Genomic DNA, 18,287 nt, shown 5'->3' with positions numbered 1-18,287 from the left:
AAAGGAGCGTGGTGCATAACATGTAGACAAAATTATTGTTGCAGGACTGCTGAAAAATGGCACTCAGTGTTCAACAGGAAATGTATGGTGCTGTGAGCTAGAACAAAATGTTACTATTAAAGTTGTCATGTAAAATTCTCCAGTTTTGAAAATTTCGGTTGAAAGATGCTATTCATGAAAATACAAAAAGGAAAAAACCAAGTGGTTTTGGGAGAAAATTATTTTCCAGTGTGGTATTAGTATTCTTTCTTAAGGAAAGGATCTAAATACGTAATCCAACACTGAAAATATTGTGTGCTGAAGTACTAACATTTCTTTTAGGTAGAATGAAGGAGCCCAATCCATGAAAAACAGCACTAAGTCAAATGTACACAGAAGTATGTGGAGAGGGGTGTCTATATAGTTTTTACCATGTTTGCTTTTTTTGTTTATTATGGACTGACATGGACAGTGTATCTGTTTAGCCCCCCCTACAAACTACTGCAAGTACAACTTTTACTGTCAAAATCTGTCAGTTCTAATCAGTTAAATGGCAGCTCAAATGTCATGTTTTCATCGATATATACAGGAAAATAGTAAATATACAAACAGACCAGACATAACAGACGCAACAGTTATGACACAGTAAGTAATTTCCCCCCAGGCCCCGCCATCTGAAACCTTTGAATCCATCACCCTCAAAATTGCTGTTGTTGTGTAATTGTAGTATAATATATACCCTGTGTCTCAACAATCCTGGTGGAGGAAATGGTGGTTTTATTCTTTTATGATCAATTTGCTGCTTAAGATTAAAAAAGACGGAGATTTACAGGAAGTTAATCTTTGATTTTAAAACTGTAAAATTCATCAAACTTGTTTTCACTGTTATTGTCTTGGTTAAACAGTGCCACAAAGCAATTCTTGTAGGCTGTAGGTCACACTGATGTTTATGCTAATTAAGTGTATTTTTCTCAGTATCATGCCTTAATGATGACAAATTATTTTTTACTCTTTATTAGTTGATCTACAGTACTACAGAAATGTAGTTTTCAAGGTGGATTTAATGTGCTATAAGGACAGAACAATGTTGATAAAAAAAACTCCAAAGAGTCTCAGCCAAAACTACAGATTTTGTGTCATTGCTCCCAAATTATTATTGGCAACAATTTAATCATAACCTGGTTTAGGCAGCGTTCACTGCAAATAGGGAGGCTGTTCTTGTTCTGACAAAATAATGATACCACGAAAATAAAACAAACAGTAAAGACAAACAGTAAATGCTTTAAATGTATCCTTTCATAGAATTGTGATCATTGCCACTATTGGCAACAGTTGGAGAATTTGTTTCAACTCAGGAACAAATTGGCCTTTGGGCTCTTTTGTTTTACTCGCCAGAGAAGAAAATAATTCAAAGTTCAAGGGGCGTAACTGAATAAGAGTATATTCAGCTGTAAACTGCTGAAACTTGAACCTTTGAGGGCACTTGAAGCTGCAGGACTGACACATATCTCCTGATTACAATGTATGAATATATTTTATACACTGCCCTTACAGGTTTGGCAATTTTGCCATTATTGATTTACTTGAGAAATCCTTATATCCTGAAAGATTTGAACTATGCAATTACTGCAATTAAAATTTCTATGCGAGTAAACAAATTCAAGAAGCAGAAACCCTTTTACAGTATTTTGGATTGTTTTCTGGACAAAGTCGCGAGGCAGCCGCATAAGAATTTTATACTTTTCGAGGAAAGCTCCTATACTTACTGCCAAGCTGACCAAGAGAGCAACAGAGTGGCCAGAGCTCTCTCCACGCATGCCCACCTGAAGGAGGGAGACACAGTGGCTCTCTTCCTGGGCAACGAACCGCAGTTTGTGTGGCTCTGGCTGGCACTGGCCAAGCTGGGATGCATAGCTTCTTTGCTGAACTACAACATCAGATCCAAATCTTTGCTGCACTGCTTCTCCTGCTGTGATGCCAAAGTCGTTGTCGCTGGTGCCGGTAAGCTGGGAGGTGACCGAGATGGACTATTATCCCAGATTTCCGTTTTTCTGCATAATTTATTTCTAAATGTTGCATTAGGAATACACTGTGACACTGGTTTTCCAGAACTCCAGAACACTCTTAAGTCTTTAATAGGGGAAACCGGGTATGGTTGTAACACTTTTTGCTACAGCAACTATACTGTATACAACATACTATACTACTCATTGAATTTTGTAGCTAGAGTTCTCAAACTTTTATACAAAGTACTCACATTTGTTCACTACAAATGGCACCAATTCAATCCTCTACAAGAATATCACAGACCTCGTGAGTTGATGTCAAATGCATTGTGTTCCCTTGTTACAACCTACCCCAATACCAGGGTAGGTTGTAACACATGCTGGCAGGGGCGCCATATAGGGGGGGAAAGTTAGGACAATTCCCAAAAAATAGGTAAAAACTAACATCAAATTATATTTATATAAACCATCATCAATGAGTATTTTAAATATAATAATACAATTAATGATATCTTTGTTTTTGGCAATAGAAGTTAAATATCCCCATTGACCAAAAAGTCAACATCCATATTGACAGACCACCCCCCTGTATCTGCATGAAATGGTTTGGTCCTGCCTTAGCGCACTGTATCAGTGATGGTCATAGACTGTATGTAAAAAGGTGATGATGTTTAGTTGCAATTAGTAGATGCGCCAGAAATACAGTGATCACAATGTTGCATAGTAAACCAAAACCTGGTTTTCAAAAAAGGAAAGAGAGAAAAGACAAAGGAAAGGATGTCACTCTGGAACCCAGTTTTTCACCAAGAAAGGTGGGTAGCCTAAAGGCTGTGAGTGGTGTTAACCTGCTGGCTTAATGTCCACAGTGAAATAAGCTAGCTGCAGACAAGTGTTAGCCTACATTTAATCAACATTCAATCAGTGCAGGGAAACATTTGTTGGAAACATTGAGTAGATTACCTCAGCCTGCATGTAATTTACAGACAATATTAAAATAATCCAGTTTGATACGTTCATTTAGATTTAATTATGGCTGTAAAATGACTTCTATAGATAGTTAATTTTACTATAAAAATACATTGAGACTGTAAAAGATTGCCTTAAGGACGTTTTTATGGTGGCTTTTAACCTTAAATCAAATAGTGAACTGCATAGGAGAGAGCCGGGACGATTGAAACGCGGGACGAATGAAACGCAGCGATTTTCTCAGAGCCCATACAAGTCTGACATGCCAAATTACCTCAGCACATACAGTCCTCAGTACTTAACAGAACCGGGGAAAATCAGGTGGATACGTCACACTTTTACAGAGTTATACGAAAGAAGCTGTTTTCAATCACGGAAAGTAAATTCACTGAAGCAATCTTTTTTTTTGAATGAGGAGTTGTGTTTATTGTTCCATGTGCCATGGTCATGATCACATGAAAGATTAGTTAGTACTTCAACACATCCTGAAGTTTTACAGTTTAGAAAATAGTGAAGTTGTCTGTAGCATTATATTTTAAAATGACGATTGAAATGATGATATATTTGAAAAGTGTTTCAATCGTCCCGGCTCTCCCCTACTGTATGTAGACTTACATGTACAAATCACCAGCAGTAAATATTGTGTTAGTACTAGTATAGAACTACAAGAAGAAAGACAGTTGCAAGCCTTTAATTAGAATTATGTAATGCCTTTGATGGGACAGTTAGGTCCTAGAGATGTGGTGACGACAGCTGCACAGAGGGGGCCCAATTAGATTTTTTGGCATGGGGCCCAAAGTTTCTGGTGGCGCCACTGCATGCTGGGGTAAGTTGTAACAATAAGACAAAAGAAGCAAAAGTAGAAGCCACACCATGATATGCTTCAAAAACATGTAGTTATATAAAAGAACTATGTTTCTCTCTCACACAACAGACTATGTCTGATGACTCGCGCGCATGTACAGTATGTGTATGTAAATTAATCTATAGTTGTTCAGTTATAAATACTACTAAAATATACTTTAAGAATATCTTTGTACATCCTTAGGTCTATCAAGAAAGAGGTGTGTGTCTATGTGTGTCAATGTGTGTATATTCTTAATCAGAGTCACAGTCAGTGCTTTAAGTGGGCCGGTACTCACCGGTACGCAGTAAGAGTTAAATAACATACAATTTTATCTGTATAGTATAGATACTAAAGAAAATAGTCTTGGTCAAAAAATTTACTTTCTTACCTCAAAATCAGTTTTTTCTCTATATATTCTGAATGTACCTGTTTCCAGACTTGATAACCACCATGTCGGATTGGGGAGGAAGAAGGTAAATAATGAAATGATCACCTAAATCCTATCTTATCTTTAATTGGTGGAATTGGTGTTGTTACAACTCTCCCCATGTTACAACCGTACCCGGTCTCCCTGTTGTCCCACAAACCTGGGGGCGGCAGTAGCTCAGTCCGTTAGGATTAGGCTGGGTTCAGTTCACCTCCTGGAGACTTCCAAAGGTGGCCTTGAGCAAGCCCCTGAACCCCTAGTTTGCTCACTGAGTGGCAGCCCCCTCACTCTGACATCTCTCCATGTGTTGCTATGGATCTTGTTTGTGCATGTGTGTGTGTTTCGGACCTGTGTCTGAATACTAACAATAATAACAGAGTGAAAACATTGAATTTCCCCTTGCGGGATTAATAAAAGTATATCTTCATCTTCATTTAAATTTCATTCTTCTTCAGTTCTTTAGGTAGGAGTCTTGTCTTGAGTATTGTCCTCTTCTTTAATAAATTATCAATGATGTTAATGATGTTTGTATCCTCAAGTGATTATGTTCTTTGCATGTTGTTTGAATATCCACCGATACTGGATGTTTGAGGACAATGCTGATGTCGATATCCAATAACTATATATCACCCATTAAATAAAGCAATTTTCTTTTAAAATAGGCCTAAACATGTACCATGAAATGATGAAAAAAATGTTAAAATATGATCAAGAGACATACTTTGCAGACAACAGTTACTTTTCAGTAACAGTTGTTACTCAATTATTTGCTTAATCTCTCACCAGCAAGATACAATTTCCACGACACATGACATGTAAAAAAACAGGAATTTAACTGAAAATGTCTCAAAACTATTGTATACTGTAACTATTAATTTTTCTTTGGTAGGATGCACTGGTGGCCAGATACTTTGCAGTTGAAAAATCAAATTCAGTTCAGATTAGTTCTCTCTGGTGGACAAATTATATTATGAAGACACTAAATTAGCTCAAACCTACTTTGGAATTTCTGTACTGCAATTTCTTGTTACTTACAGTAGCTATCGCCTGACAAACACACCGATACTGATATATCTGCAATAAGCTGATATCGGTAGATGTAGTACCATTTCTATTTCAGAGTCCATTTCCTTTTGTTGTGTCAAAATACAAATAAAGTATTAATTAATAATAACAATAATTCTAATAATAATCTTAATGATAATACTTAAGCATTAATTAGTGTCAGTTGTTAAATTAATATCAAAGCTGGACAAGTTCTGAATAGCCTTCATTCCCATGATTCTCCACATCTGTATAGATTGTTTTCCCATTTCCGTTGTCACTACATCGACCTCCATGAAGCTGTCTTATTTTTGTCTCTCAGAATTGCGAGGGGCTGTGGAGGAGGTGTTGCCCACCTTGAAGCAGCAGGGCATCCGTGTGTTTATCCTCAGTGAGGACTGTGATGTGGAGGGCATTGAAAGCCTCTCTGATAAAATCCGGCAGGCCTCAGACCAGCCTCTGTCACCTCAGCTGAGAGCCAACATTAACATTAAGAGTCCTGTGCTGTACATCTACACCTCGGGAACCACAGGTAATCTGAACTTCTAATCTGTGTTCGTATTTTTAGTGTGCAGGCCTTGAGCGACAGAAGTAGGACAAAAAAGAATGCCACGTCTGCTTCTAATGGTGATATTATCTTTTAGGTCTTCCCAAGGCAGCTGTAATTAACCACGAGAGGCTATGGATGTCATCTTTTCTTCAGTCTATTGCTGGCGTATGCTCAGACGATATCATCTACATTTACCTGCCTCTTTACCACAGTGCTGGCTTTCTGATGGGACTTTGTGGCGCCATAGAAAAAGGTAATTCATGTCATCATAAAACTTCAAAATACGATATCCAGCCAACATTCTGATGAGTTTACTAAAGGTTAAACTAACAGGTAAAGGACTTCAAATAACCATCAGTTTGGCTCTGATTTCCACTGTTTGTATTTCAAAGTCCTCATGATCACAAATACTTACTGAGCTCTGAGTGTGATATTATATGTTGCTGAAATCTGTGCCTCTCCATTTCTAGGCATCACTGTTGTTTTAAGACGTAAATTCTCTGCCACCCACTTCTGGAATGACTGCAGAAAGTACAATGTGACTGTTGTTCAGTATATAGGAGAAATTATGCGCTACCTCTGCAACACACCAAAGGTAAACCTCAGGATAATATTACATATAGTTATATTGTTGTAGCATTATTAAGCTAAGACTTGCAGCAGTCAGACACAAGACCAAAGGTAAACATAATGTGTTTATTATCTCAATTTCACTGGTCCTTCACTCTCCTTTAGAAAGACAATGACAGAGATCATAAAGTCCGACTGGCTTTGGGGAACGGGATAAGGGCTGACTCCTGGGCTGATTTCCTGCAGCGATTTGGAGACATTCGTATATGTGAATGCTACGGAGCCACTGAAGGAAATATTGGCTTTGTCAACTACATTGGCAAAGTTGGAGCTATTGGCAAAGAGCATTTTCTCCAAAAAGTAAATATTTGTCCCTTATGCAAACAAATTTTATTCAACTTTTACAGGTGATAATTGCATCATTACAATATAAATAATATGTATAGTACAGTAATGGTAATAATTTAAATGTGGGAATCAAGCTTCTTTATATGACTGATAACTTTATTCTTTTCCACGTGTTTCATTCTTGTTGTTTTTCAGATGGGATGTCCATATGCACTGATAAGATACGACACAGAGAAAGAGGAGCCAGTCAAAGACTCCAGAGGATTTTGTATTGAAGTACCCAGAGGTGAGCCAGCCTCCTCCAAAAATATGTTTAGCTCTTACTACATATATCGTGATTGTTGTTTTCACCAACAGGAGAGACTGGTTTGTTGGTGGCAAAGATTGGAAAACTAACACCTTTCAGTGGCTACGCTAAGAACAAGCAGCAGACAGAGAAGAAGAAGCTGAGAGACGTGTTTGTGAAGGGAGACTTCTACTTTAACAGTGGCGACCTTCTAAAGATAGACAACGAGGGATTTATCTACTTTCAAGACCGCATTGGAGACACTTTCAGGTACGTGGGTGTGTTACGACCCGGCTCTCAGGCTGCAACAAAGAAGGAGGATGCAACAGAGCAAAACAAAAGAACAGTGTGGCAACGCATTGTGGAAGGCGCCAGCACCAACCTTGGCGTCTTGGTGGGCAGGCTTAAATAGGCTGGGCTCACTGGCCAGGTGCTCCCAATCTCCTTGTTTGCCTGCAACACACACACATACACACACAACACCACACAGGTCCCAGACACAGCTCCTCCACAGGATGAAACAAATTGAACCAATTTGACAAGGACAGTAAACAATGGAGACAATGATTACAAATCTTGGAACAGTGGCTAGAATTAATACTGTTTCATGATGTGGAGTCTTCATTATTTGCTCAGCTTGTCAAATTTATTTCATGTCAAAGGCAGAACAATGCCTGAACTGTGTAATATGGTTGACCTTTGTAGATGAATGTTATCCAGAATCCCTGCAGGTTTTACCAACTTTAAGTTTGATTAAGAAATCAATACATCAAATATGATTATATTTAAAACAGTTAAAGGCCTTGGATTTAGATAACATAATTTCAGGAAATTAAGAATATTCATTTAATTATTATTTCAGCATTTTCTGCAAATTTTAAAGGTTTTCTCAGACTATGCTTGTATCTAAATTATAACAAACTGTTCCCAGTCCTAAATGAAAACAATGAAGCTAAGTTATGAGCATACTATATTTGTGTTGTCATCCAATATAGGTGGAAAGGAGAAAATGTGGCAACCACAGAGGTGGCCGATCATTTGCTCATGGTGGACTGCGTCGAGGAGGCTAATGTCTATGGTGTGAAGGTGCCAGGTAATAATTACATTATTAGCAATGATTTAGGACTGATAAAGGACATACTCATTGGATAACTGTTATTAGAAATATCTTATGTGGGGTAAATTGTGTATCTCCAAAATATGAAATTTAGTAAAAGTCTTTCATCTGACCACTATATCTGTTTGAGTCTGTTTTGGGTTTATAAATATTTAGTAAGACCTCTTTCACATTCCCATCAGTAGTGAATCATTGTAACCATGAACCATGTAATCCTGCAAATTAAGTTAAAAAACACTGAATGAGAAAAATATGAAACAGGAAAGCATGCATTTAAAGTGCCCATATACTTTGCCATAATATGAATCATTCAAAGAACTGTTTGTCCTGGCGAAAACAAAAAATGACTCGTACTACTTTGACCTTCACTGATTAGGACATGAGGGACGAGTTGGAATGGCAGCACTGAAGCTAAAAGAAAACATGGACTTTGACAGCAAAGCTACATATCAACACGTCAAAAACTACCTCCCCAGCTATGCAAGGCCCCGTTTCATTCGCATACAGGTAAACAAAGTCCTGCTGAATTTACTAACAAGATCATGATGTTATGGCAGAAAATCTTCTTACATGTAATCCTTTTATGTTTTTTTACTATTATTATTATTACTAGTATTGTTATGTCTTATAGATATACATGTATTGTTTTTTATCCTTAACCTTTCCTCTCCTATACTCCTTATGTTAGTCGACATTAACTAGGGTTTAGGTCAGAGCTGTGAGATTGTTTTGGTGTTTTCCTCTCTTGTTGTTCCTCTCCTCTCCTGGAATGTTCATTTAAGGCTGAGAGAGGATCGCTGTTCCCCAAAACATAGAAACCTAGACTGTGTAAATGATGATGCATCCCTTTGCTCGGGGCCAGATGTCCGAAGCTGCCCTAGGCAGCAGGTCTCTGGACCAACTGTATATGTGTTTTAGTACTTCTCTGTTTATTCTCTTTTATTAATAAATTCTTTAACAGGAATTTAACTGAAAATGTCTTGAAACTATTGTATACTGTAACTATTCATTTTTCTTTGGTAGGATGCACTGGTGGTAACTGGGACATTTAAACAAATGAAGATGAAGTTGGCAGAGGAGGGCTTCAACCCTGCTGTCATCAGGGACCCTTTGTTCTACCTGGAGGACAATAAGGGCTACGTGCCCATGACTCAGGAGATATTCAGCTCCGTCGCAGAGGGAAGAATCAGGTTCTGAATGAGATCAACGTTTATTACTGGATTGTCAACCTCAAATAGTAGATTCGATTTTTATGTTTTAGGTGATATAGGATGCTAAATAATTAATTAATAATTAATAATTAAAATAATGCTAAATGACCTGCACGTTGAGTGTTTATGTACAGCGCATTTCATGAGGTACTTCATCTTCTGTGGAGAATATTGTGTACTGAAATAATTCAAGGGATGTCATTTTGTTTGAAATACATTTTAATAAAAATATATTGAAAACAAGATTGTAAATGAGCAAAGCAATCCCAATATCACTGACACAGTTAGATAGTGATCTTCAATTTGCCAAGATCTTAGCGCCATCACACCTGGTATAGTAGTAAATTGCTTCATTATCAATGGCAGTGTGTGTATGAACTACTGTACACTGCTTTCAAGGTCATTACAGGTGCTTAGGTGCCGTGGCAGTTTCCAGAGGAGTTGGTGCAGGAGCTGTGCTGGCTACAGGAGAAGAAGACATACAGTTCATTCTTCTGCAGGTTGAGGACAAGTGTTTTTGAGCTGCCTGTGAAACCTTCAGAGGGCAGCACAGCTGGTGGCGGCCACACTGCACCCACTGGTTGCAGAAACTGGGCACACTGTAAAACTTCGTCAGCTTTTTAAGGACTTGTTTACCCAGAAGATTTGACGGCGTGTCTGTAATCTTAAACACAGGGCCGGATCCTGTCATTGATGGAGTGGGGAGGGTACCTGCAGCATCTTTAAGGCTAGGCCTTGTTTCAAAGTCATTGCCAGACAGCGGCCCAATGTAAGTGTAAGGCAGAGGCTCGCTGTTGCAGCTAAGGGAGCGCATTGGCCTCCTAGATCGAGTCCAAACCTTGTCAATCCACAGCTCCACTTCAGCCTTGTCCAGCATGGAGGCAGCGTTCTCTCTCTCCTCAGAACTGGTATCTGATTCTGGGTTTCCATCAGACCCTAACACCTCATCTTTCCCTGATTTTGGTTTGCCTGCATTATTCTCAGCCAGAAGAGTGGAACCCATTTTGGAGATGGTGCTCCAGTCCTTAAGGATGTCCTCTGCGGTAGTAAACTGCGAGGTCACCGTAAATCGGATGATGCGTTTGGTGTGAATGTCTGCAGGGATGAGGTACATGGTGCCTGACCGGGTCAGTCTTCTCAACAGCTCCTGGGTCAAAGCATTTCCTCCCTAGAATAAAATAAAATCACTTAAAATATTCATAAATGTTGCAGGGCCAAAAAACTCCAAAGCTTCCAAACAAAATCAGTTCAAGGTTTCTGCTCTTTTTAATGATCACAGATATTGATCTGCCCTTCACCTGTGCTTGTTGACCTTTGAACAAGGTGTGACAGGGAAGTCTTACATCACAACAATGATTAGCCAGACATGTTGCTTAACAAAGATAAAACTCAGTTTAAAATTTTAGTAGTTTGCTGTGTAGATAGTCTAAATGTGTGCTACATACTTTCAGACAGAAGACCACTAGGCCAAGGTGCCTCTCAGCAGGAACCTCAAAATTTGGGTCATTTCTTATGTGAGACTCCAAGAGCTTTGCCATCTCAATCCCCTAAAAAAGACAGAATACATTTACATGTCAATTCTGAGAACTTAAAAACAAATAAAATTATGTGGGTTACCATAGAATTCTCTCATCTGATAATATCTCATATTTATTCTTATAACAATTTGCAGAGAACTTAATGCCACTTACATGTCTGATATGAGCCTGTAGGTTTTTCAGTCCAAAGGAGCGCATAACAAACCAGAGTTTGAGAGAACGGAAACGTCGACTCAGGGGAATTTGCCAATGCTGGATAACATGAAGGAGTTGTAAGATTGCAGAAAATGATTCACTATGATAATTTAATTTCTAATTTCGTGAAGACATGTCAGTATCATACCATAAAATCTGTGGCTGCCTGTGAGTTTTCATGTCTGAGGTAAATGGGATCAACAGTGAATGTCTGTTGGAGCTTGTATTTATCCTTCACCCTGAGAAAACAATGTTAAACCATATTACTAACCAACAAGCATCTTTCACATTGAAATTGGATTTATTGGTATTTAATTTCAGATCTAATTTCAGTGATACTGTTTATTTCTATAGAGGTGAGATAAGGCTTCAGTGTTCTTTCTCACCAGAAAGCTGTGCAGTCAAAATGGACCATCATCCACTTGGAAGGGTTAAAGACAAAAGAGTGAGCAAATTCAATGCCCTCCAGGGACCAGCGGAGCTCAGGACAGAAGTAGGCTGAGCCAGCGTACGCAGCATCAACATGGAGCCACAGTCCCTCTTCTGCACCTGTAGAAAATATTTAAAGTACTGTAATTCTCCTAATGCATCCCAATGGAACAACACAATATTTTTATTTTATAGCCAGTGTTAAAGCAGACATTGTGGGGAGTAAATTTGAAGACGTACAGACTGGTCCCAGTTCAGATAGATTGTCAAAGGCACACACTCCTGTGGTTCCTAAAGTTGCACACAACTGAAAAGAGGAACAAACAAAGTTCTGATACACACGTTTTTATCACTTTTTCAGACTTTTTCCTAAGCTTTGCTTTTTCTTTTTTCTTTTTTAGAATATTAGAGTTTCCCTCTTTGAGACCAAAGCATTGTTTAATGTAAATCATCTGAGAAGTCTACAGAGGAAATGTCTATTTGAAATGTGACAAGGAGCCACAACTAGACACTGCTTTTATATGAGGATTCACAAACCAAAAAGGTCCGAAATCACTAGGTTAATCTTTATTCATAATAATAATGAATATATTGTATTTTATATGCTTGTATGTATTTTGTAAAATACTTTTTTGTGAAGTAACTAGTAACAGGTAAATGTAATGGAGTGGATATTGGATTTTCCTTAAATGCACCAACATGAAAGAGATAAATAATTCCTCCTTGCTTAAAATAGTTTAAACATGAAAAAACACTGGTAAACACTGGTATGATTCTTAAAATCTCCACATAAACACAGCCTTACCTCCATGATACCCACCAGTGTCCAATACCTACCATGAAAGGGACCAGTCCCCTCCTCCTGTCTTCTTGTATGGCTTGTTTCAAAGTTTCTCCTCTCAGAGACAACTGCTCATCAGTGGGCAGAAACCTGATCTTCACCAGAGAGATCAGACCTGCCTTCTCAACTGAGGAGTGCGCCTATAAAAGCAGTTGCACATCAAATCAGTTTTATCTGGTTGATTGTGTTAGTTATTGTGAAAGAAGTGGTAACACTGACCTGATCTGAAGCGTAGGCCACAAGTCTCGAATTTAGGACAGAGTCGTCCACTTCCTGGTCAAGCTCAGCCCGCAGCTGCAAAATTCTGTCTTTCCTGGCTGCCAGCAGAGCAACCAGTGTACTCTCACTGACAGTGCTCTAACAGGAGAATCAGGTAGAAGAGAAAGATAATAAGCTCCCTTTTAGCGCAGAGACAACTGTATGAAGATTTTGGGTTTAAAATAAACAGATCAAGGTGTTGTAACCTGCAGTATGCCTCCACCTCTGCTGCCAGGATGGTGATGCAGGAAGAAGGAGGGGAGCCCCAGTGCTTTACACAACCAGTCCATCACATTCATTTCCAATTCTGTACATGCAGGGCTGGAGGCCTGTTCAAAACCAAAGATAACCAATATAATTAATTTGGATTGGCATGACTTTGTTATTGCGATGTTTTTGTTGTTTTTAGGTAGCGTAGTGGAGAAAAAAGTGCAGGTTGTCCCCTCACCCAGGTGAATCCAACACAGTTGATGGCATCGGCCAGCATGTCCCCGAGCATAGAGGGCCATGAAGTCAGACTCGGGTAGTAGGCATGCATGTGAGGACTCTGCCAGTGAACCACCTGGGGGAAAAAGGTATGAAAACACATGCTTCCTTGCCATAGTTTCACATTTCTGATATGATGATGGAAGACAGTAGGAACCTACTCCTGGCATGATGACTTTCTCAATGTCGTTGAAGATACTTTCCCAGTCCTCCGGCTCTGCAGGTGCAGTGTCAGGAAGAAGGTCCTTCATGTAACCTGGCTTCACATCTGGAATCACCCTCCTCTCCCTGATGGTGCCCAAGTACTGTGTGATGTAGTCTACCAGCTCCTTACCTGATCAGTAACAGATACTGTAACAGCTGGAATGATATTCTTATTAAAATGTATTATTCGTCATCCTTGGCTATTTTTTACTTATCATTATTTGCAATGAAATACAACAGCACAGACAAAACAAGTCAGTATATAGTAAAATAGAACCTAATTATTACCTCTGCGATTGTATTCCTCAGCCTGCATTTTTTTTAGATGAGAGCTCTTTAAGTTAATTTGTTGCGTGTAACAGGTGGCTGCAATGATGCTTTGTGTATTCAGTGGCAGAGATGACAGAACTATATAGACCCTGTTGTGAAGAACACGCCCTTAGTTGGTGACGCATTTCAACCACCAAACAAATGCCCTTCACATGTTCTTTCCATCATTTGAATCGTTGCTCGCATCGCCTTTTAACTCCACATTTACACTAAATATTTGCCCTCCTCTGGTGGTAATGATTTATTTAATCACATCTCAGAAACATGGAACTGTATTTAGCACAATAGTACAATATTTTTAACAGTATAACTGACAGTTGATGTAACAATATTGAAACATTCTTTGTGCAATATACATCAATCCTTTGGCTCCTGAACACACATTCTCTATATAGAGAGAAAATGTCAGGTGTAATTATTTTATGTGCAATATAAAATCATATACTTATTCATTATGACTTCCTATGTATCTAAAATATATATTTTCTATAACTTGTTATACATTTAGAAACATGTTTGGAATGTATTACAGCACCTACATTGCTGTACTGTACCTACATTACCTCACATATAAACAACATGAGCACAACATACTGTATATCAGCACATTTTATACACAAATTGACACCAAATCAAACATACTTTTTACTTAGCAAGTACTTTTGTTGAGTAGTGCTATGGCAGAGGGGATAAAACTGCTTTCCAGGCAAGGGATCTATATCTACGACCTGATGGTAGCAGAGTGAAGAATGTGTTGAGAGGATGACTGATGTCGTGTACTATTATGTGGGCTTTCCATAAAATGGCTTTCCTGTTGAGGTCAGAGAGGTTGGGGGTAGGGGGACCAATAATTTTGGAGCCGTTATTTGTAATGCACAGTGAGTATGCTGAAATAACAGGTTGAGCAGTGAAGAAGTTGAATTATGCTTTTGTAGAGCAGCAGAAGGAGTTGTGGAGCAACCGAAAGGAATTTGAGTTTGGACGGCAGAGAGTCTTTGTTGGCAGCGTTTGAAAGTGGCTGTGGTATGTTCATTAAATAAAAAAGTATACAAACATAATGCAATCACACACACAAAGATACATATATACAAAACCTTTGAGGTAGTGTCAGGTGTTTAGTGGAATTCCTGAAAGTGCCTAATGCAATTTGTCCATGTCTCTTCCCCATGTCATGTTTGTGGTGGGGGGCGGAAGTGGTTGGGGGTGACATTTATTGGTCACACTGATGGCCTGACGTTATTATATTGGTAAAAGACCTACTGATGCATCAATGCACATACCATTTTACTGTTGTAGCTGGTTGAGGTGGAGCTAATTTTCCAACCTAAAGTTCAGGTCCCCTCCAAAGAGTTAGGAGATACATTTTAAAGGTTTTGAAATTAATAATCAGAGTAGAAAAGAAGGAAAAGCAGAAAAACAAAGTTCTGCTACAGACACCTGAACTTTCAGACAGTCTGAAAAGTATAGATGTGAAAACACTTACTAGCAGATCCACATTTTGGGAAATATGTCTAGGGTTGTTGTTTTTACACTTTTGTTTTTATATGGATACGCTACATACAATGTGTTAACTAATGAGCTTTAGAGGTGCTGGTAAGTGAATTTTGTTACCTTTGGACAGAGCCAGAGTAGCTTTTTCCTGCAGACTTTGTGCTAAGCTAAGCTAATTGATTGATGGCTACAGCTCTATTTATTTGCCACACTATATGGTACAGATGAGAGTGGTATCAATCTACTTGTCTAACTCTTGCAGAGAAAGCAACTAAGCATATTCCCCAAAATGACAAACTATTTTTTTTAATATATTCAAGGCCTGGCCAGAAGATTTGACTCCAATGATATATACAGTATATATTTGCATCATACACCTCTAAAACAGCACTGCTCTCTCACAAAAGGGTAAAAATAATGTTCTCAGAGTTGATACAAACAACATTCTCTTCTATTACTTCTCATCTTTCCTGAACGCATTAATGAAGCTGATTGTTAAGGCACAGCAATATTTGGGCTGTATGATGCTTCTTCAGAGGCAAATAGAAAGATTAAGTATAGGGGACATTACAAAAGGATGAACAATGAATGCGCACAGTAAAAGGAAATAGGATGATGAAGGCAAACCTATCTATGACACAGCTAGTAGCTGCCTTTTAAACTCTGACAAAAGCTGGAGCAGCACCTGGACTGTTCACACACTCTGCATTGTGCCAGCGGTTGGACGCAAATCTAACAATAATTCAAACACGTTAAGCACACATCAATGTTATATGAGAAAGACTATGATGACAGGTGTTGTGAGAATGAGATAAATGTGAAGAAAAGGACACTGGTAGCTACTGTTTCTGGTTCTTGAGGGGCCTTCATAAAGACCACTTGATTGCCTGGACACATATATTAACATGAGTCGCCTGTGCTTTAACTCTGATGGCCTGTGTTTTAACTGATAATTGTTGTTTGAAATACTATCTTATATTTATATTTTATTTATTGTGTCTCTGGAGTCTCTTGAGCCCTGACCTTTGCTTGGCCTCCAGAGACTTATGGTTGTACATGTTCAGATTTCAGATTAGATGTTGATTTCCAGTAAAAAGGAAGCGTCTGCTCTTGCTGGTATCGCAACCCTTAAGAGGCATCCCTGAGGACACATGCGTGTACCTTGCTCACATGAAGGGAAGCATGAAAGGTGGTGTGAAGATAACAGGAGGGTCAAGAGTTTTCATCATTTGAATCTATATTATTTTTAATAAATAAATTCTAAAACTTGTTTTTGGAAATAACATTTTTTATATTTATTTTGATGATGTCAAAATAATTGTTTGGATCAGCAAAGAAGGCACTATTTGCTAATGTGATATCAACAGTTGTGAAGAGACAAGCACCTTAATTTTGTGATTAAAGGAGCAGGAGGAAGGCCTTTTTAAAGTCAGAAAGAGATGAGAAGAGTAGGATGAGTGAACTGATTTAATATATTCTGCATTCGGAGTGATGTATTTAAAATGGATTTTCATTTGTGTATGTGTATAATTTTGTTTAAGAATTCCAGGTTATGTGTTTAGTGCCCTACTCTCTGGAATCTAAAGTGAGAGAGGAAGAAGGGACTAGGAAACTTTTGAATCTAGAGTTAGACATTTAATACTGAGGGTTAGGCCAGTACTTAGTATTGAAATTAGCTTGTTTTCAGAGGTCAACGTTTTTTCTAAGTGGTATCTGAATTCATAATACACTAAGAGCGCCGGGAGTTGGTGACCTGAGAGATCAGGGTTTCCTTGCGGTGGGCCACTTGTCGCCACAGAGCCAATCAATTCTTTCAAATGATTCAATGAAATTAATAAAGCACCAGAGGATGTTTATCTAAGCCATTTGAAATCTGTACTCCTGTTCATCAATATTAAACCTGCAGAATTAATAAACCTGTTGATTTTCAGAAAGTTCATTAGGTAGAAACAGGGCATGTACACTTCATTATTTATTAGCACCATATACATGTGATTGTCAGACATACTTGTTTTTCTGTCCAGCACCTGTAAGAATCTGGCATGCGCACGCTTGTTTCAGCTTTTTCACCAGGAAAATTCAGCATCATTTTTAATGTAGATTTTTGGCCTTTCATTCACATAGGTGCATTTCTTGTACTGGATTCAAACAGCAGCATTTTTCAAAAAGACATCTTTGTAACACATTACTCACATTCAGCAGATATAAGTCATCAGCTCTATTACACAATGTTTCTGTCATTAAGTACAAACTGTTAAATTTGTTAATCACATGTTTTCTGTTAAACTAGTTACATTTTAAAACATGGGCAGTACATTTGTTTTCCACAAAAAATGATTTGAAAGTTTTCTGAATTACAGTTGAGGTCAAAATTCTTTGAATCTGGGCAATAACTGCTTCACAGACTTTTGATCCCACTGAAGACAGGAAGCCCAGTACCAGGCAATGACTAAGGTAATGGTAAGTGTGTGTGTGGTACAATACAGAGAAGTAAGTGTTATGTGATATGGCGCAGAGCACACTGTGACTATTGTGCTCACTGTGAGCCTTTACATCTGTGAGTATGAACCTGATGAAAGCAGGTTTAACCATAATTGTGAAATTGAAGCTCTAGCACTGCCTTGTGACATCAAAGTCAAAGTGCTTCCTGATGGATCTTATTCTGTTGCTTTTATTCAAATAAGCTGAACGTATAAACATGACATCAGCCAATCACAAGAAACAACATTGGGTTTGATCATTTAAACCAAAAGTCAGAAACAATGCATAGACAGAGGATTTGATCACTTAGTTGGACATGAGTAGGAGCAGAAAAGAGACACTGATAATGGCAAGAAAATTGATGATGATGGTGAAAAAAGAGAAACAGGAGCTAGGCGTAGGTTTAGGTTTAGAAACTTGATAGCTGGCTCATGGTAACAGCAACTTTAGCATATTTTCAATTAAGAGTTCAAGCTGTAGTAGAATAATAACTGATTCAATTCATTTTTACTTATATTGTTATTTTCTTTCCCTTTAGCATTCTTAATTTATTACTGGAAGGTTGATATCTGGACTGGCAATATAAATCTAAGAGTAGCAGCACTTGCCCTTCGCTTGTTACCACCACTAAACTTACATTCTTTTATATTTGCATTTCTTTATAATTTGTTGTTTTGTGTATG

At 38.3% G+C, this 18,287-nt stretch overlaps 2 protein-coding genes across 2 annotated transcripts; one reads left to right on the top strand and one right to left on the bottom strand.

Annotated features, from left to right (window-relative positions):
• The first annotated feature begins 1,444 nt into the window (after window positions 1-1,444).
• On the top strand, window positions 1,445-9,594 carry LOC123958460 (very long-chain acyl-CoA synthetase-like). The gene is made up of 10 exons (XM_046031784.1): window positions 1,445-1,980; window positions 5,592-5,801; window positions 5,914-6,072; window positions 6,290-6,414; window positions 6,555-6,749; window positions 6,933-7,023; window positions 7,095-7,293; window positions 8,019-8,116; window positions 8,517-8,647; window positions 9,164-9,594. The coding sequence occupies exons 1-10, from the start codon at window positions 1,500-1,502 to the stop codon at window positions 9,335-9,337; spliced, it is 1,863 nt and encodes a 620-aa protein (XP_045887740.1). The 5' UTR covers window positions 1,445-1,499; the 3' UTR covers window positions 9,338-9,594.
• Window positions 9,559-13,618, bottom strand: hdc (histidine decarboxylase). Its single transcript, XM_046033239.1, has 12 exons — window positions 13,591-13,618; window positions 13,260-13,432; window positions 13,061-13,174; window positions 12,819-12,941; window positions 12,574-12,711; window positions 12,351-12,494; window positions 11,754-11,820; window positions 11,471-11,633; window positions 11,233-11,323; window positions 11,043-11,141; window positions 10,797-10,898; window positions 9,559-10,519 (listed from the first exon to the last, which is right to left on the bottom strand). Exons 1-12 carry the CDS (start codon window positions 13,616-13,618, stop codon window positions 9,755-9,757), a joined length of 2,007 nt encoding a protein of 668 aa, XP_045889195.1. The 3' UTR covers window positions 9,559-9,754.
• Window positions 13,619-18,287: the final 4,669 nt, after the last annotated feature.

This window comes from Micropterus dolomieu, linkage group LG20, assembly GCF_021292245.1.
Source record: "Micropterus dolomieu isolate WLL.071019.BEF.003 ecotype Adirondacks linkage group LG20, ASM2129224v1, whole genome shotgun sequence".
In the NCBI taxonomy this organism is placed as follows: Eukaryota; Metazoa; Chordata; class Actinopteri; order Centrarchiformes; family Centrarchidae; genus Micropterus; species Micropterus dolomieu.
The sequence above is the reverse complement of the archived record's forward strand: the minus strand, read 5'-3'. Positions and strand labels throughout refer to the sequence as shown.

Coding starts and splice junctions, on each gene's coding strand:
- LOC123958460 (XM_046031784.1), top strand. CDS start 1,500: ATGTATGAATATATTTTATACACTGCCCTTACAGGTTTGGCAATTTTG. Junction 5,802..5,913: donor CTACACCTCGGGAACCACAG/GTAATCTGAACT, acceptor ATTATCTTTTAG/GTCTTCCCAAGGCAGCTGTA. Junction 8,117..8,516: donor CTATGGTGTGAAGGTGCCAG/GTAATAATTACA, acceptor TTCACTGATTAG/GACATGAGGGACGAGTTGGA.
- hdc (XM_046033239.1), bottom strand. CDS start 13,618: ATGCAGGCTGAGGAATACAATCGCAGAG. Junction 11,324..11,470: donor TTTGACTGCACAGCTTTCTG/GTGAGAAAGAAC, acceptor TTGTTTTCTCAG/GGTGAAGGATAAATACAAGC. Junction 10,899..11,042: donor TACAGGCTCATATCAGACAT/GTAAGTGGCATT, acceptor TGTCTTTTTTAG/GGGATTGAGATGGCAAAGCT.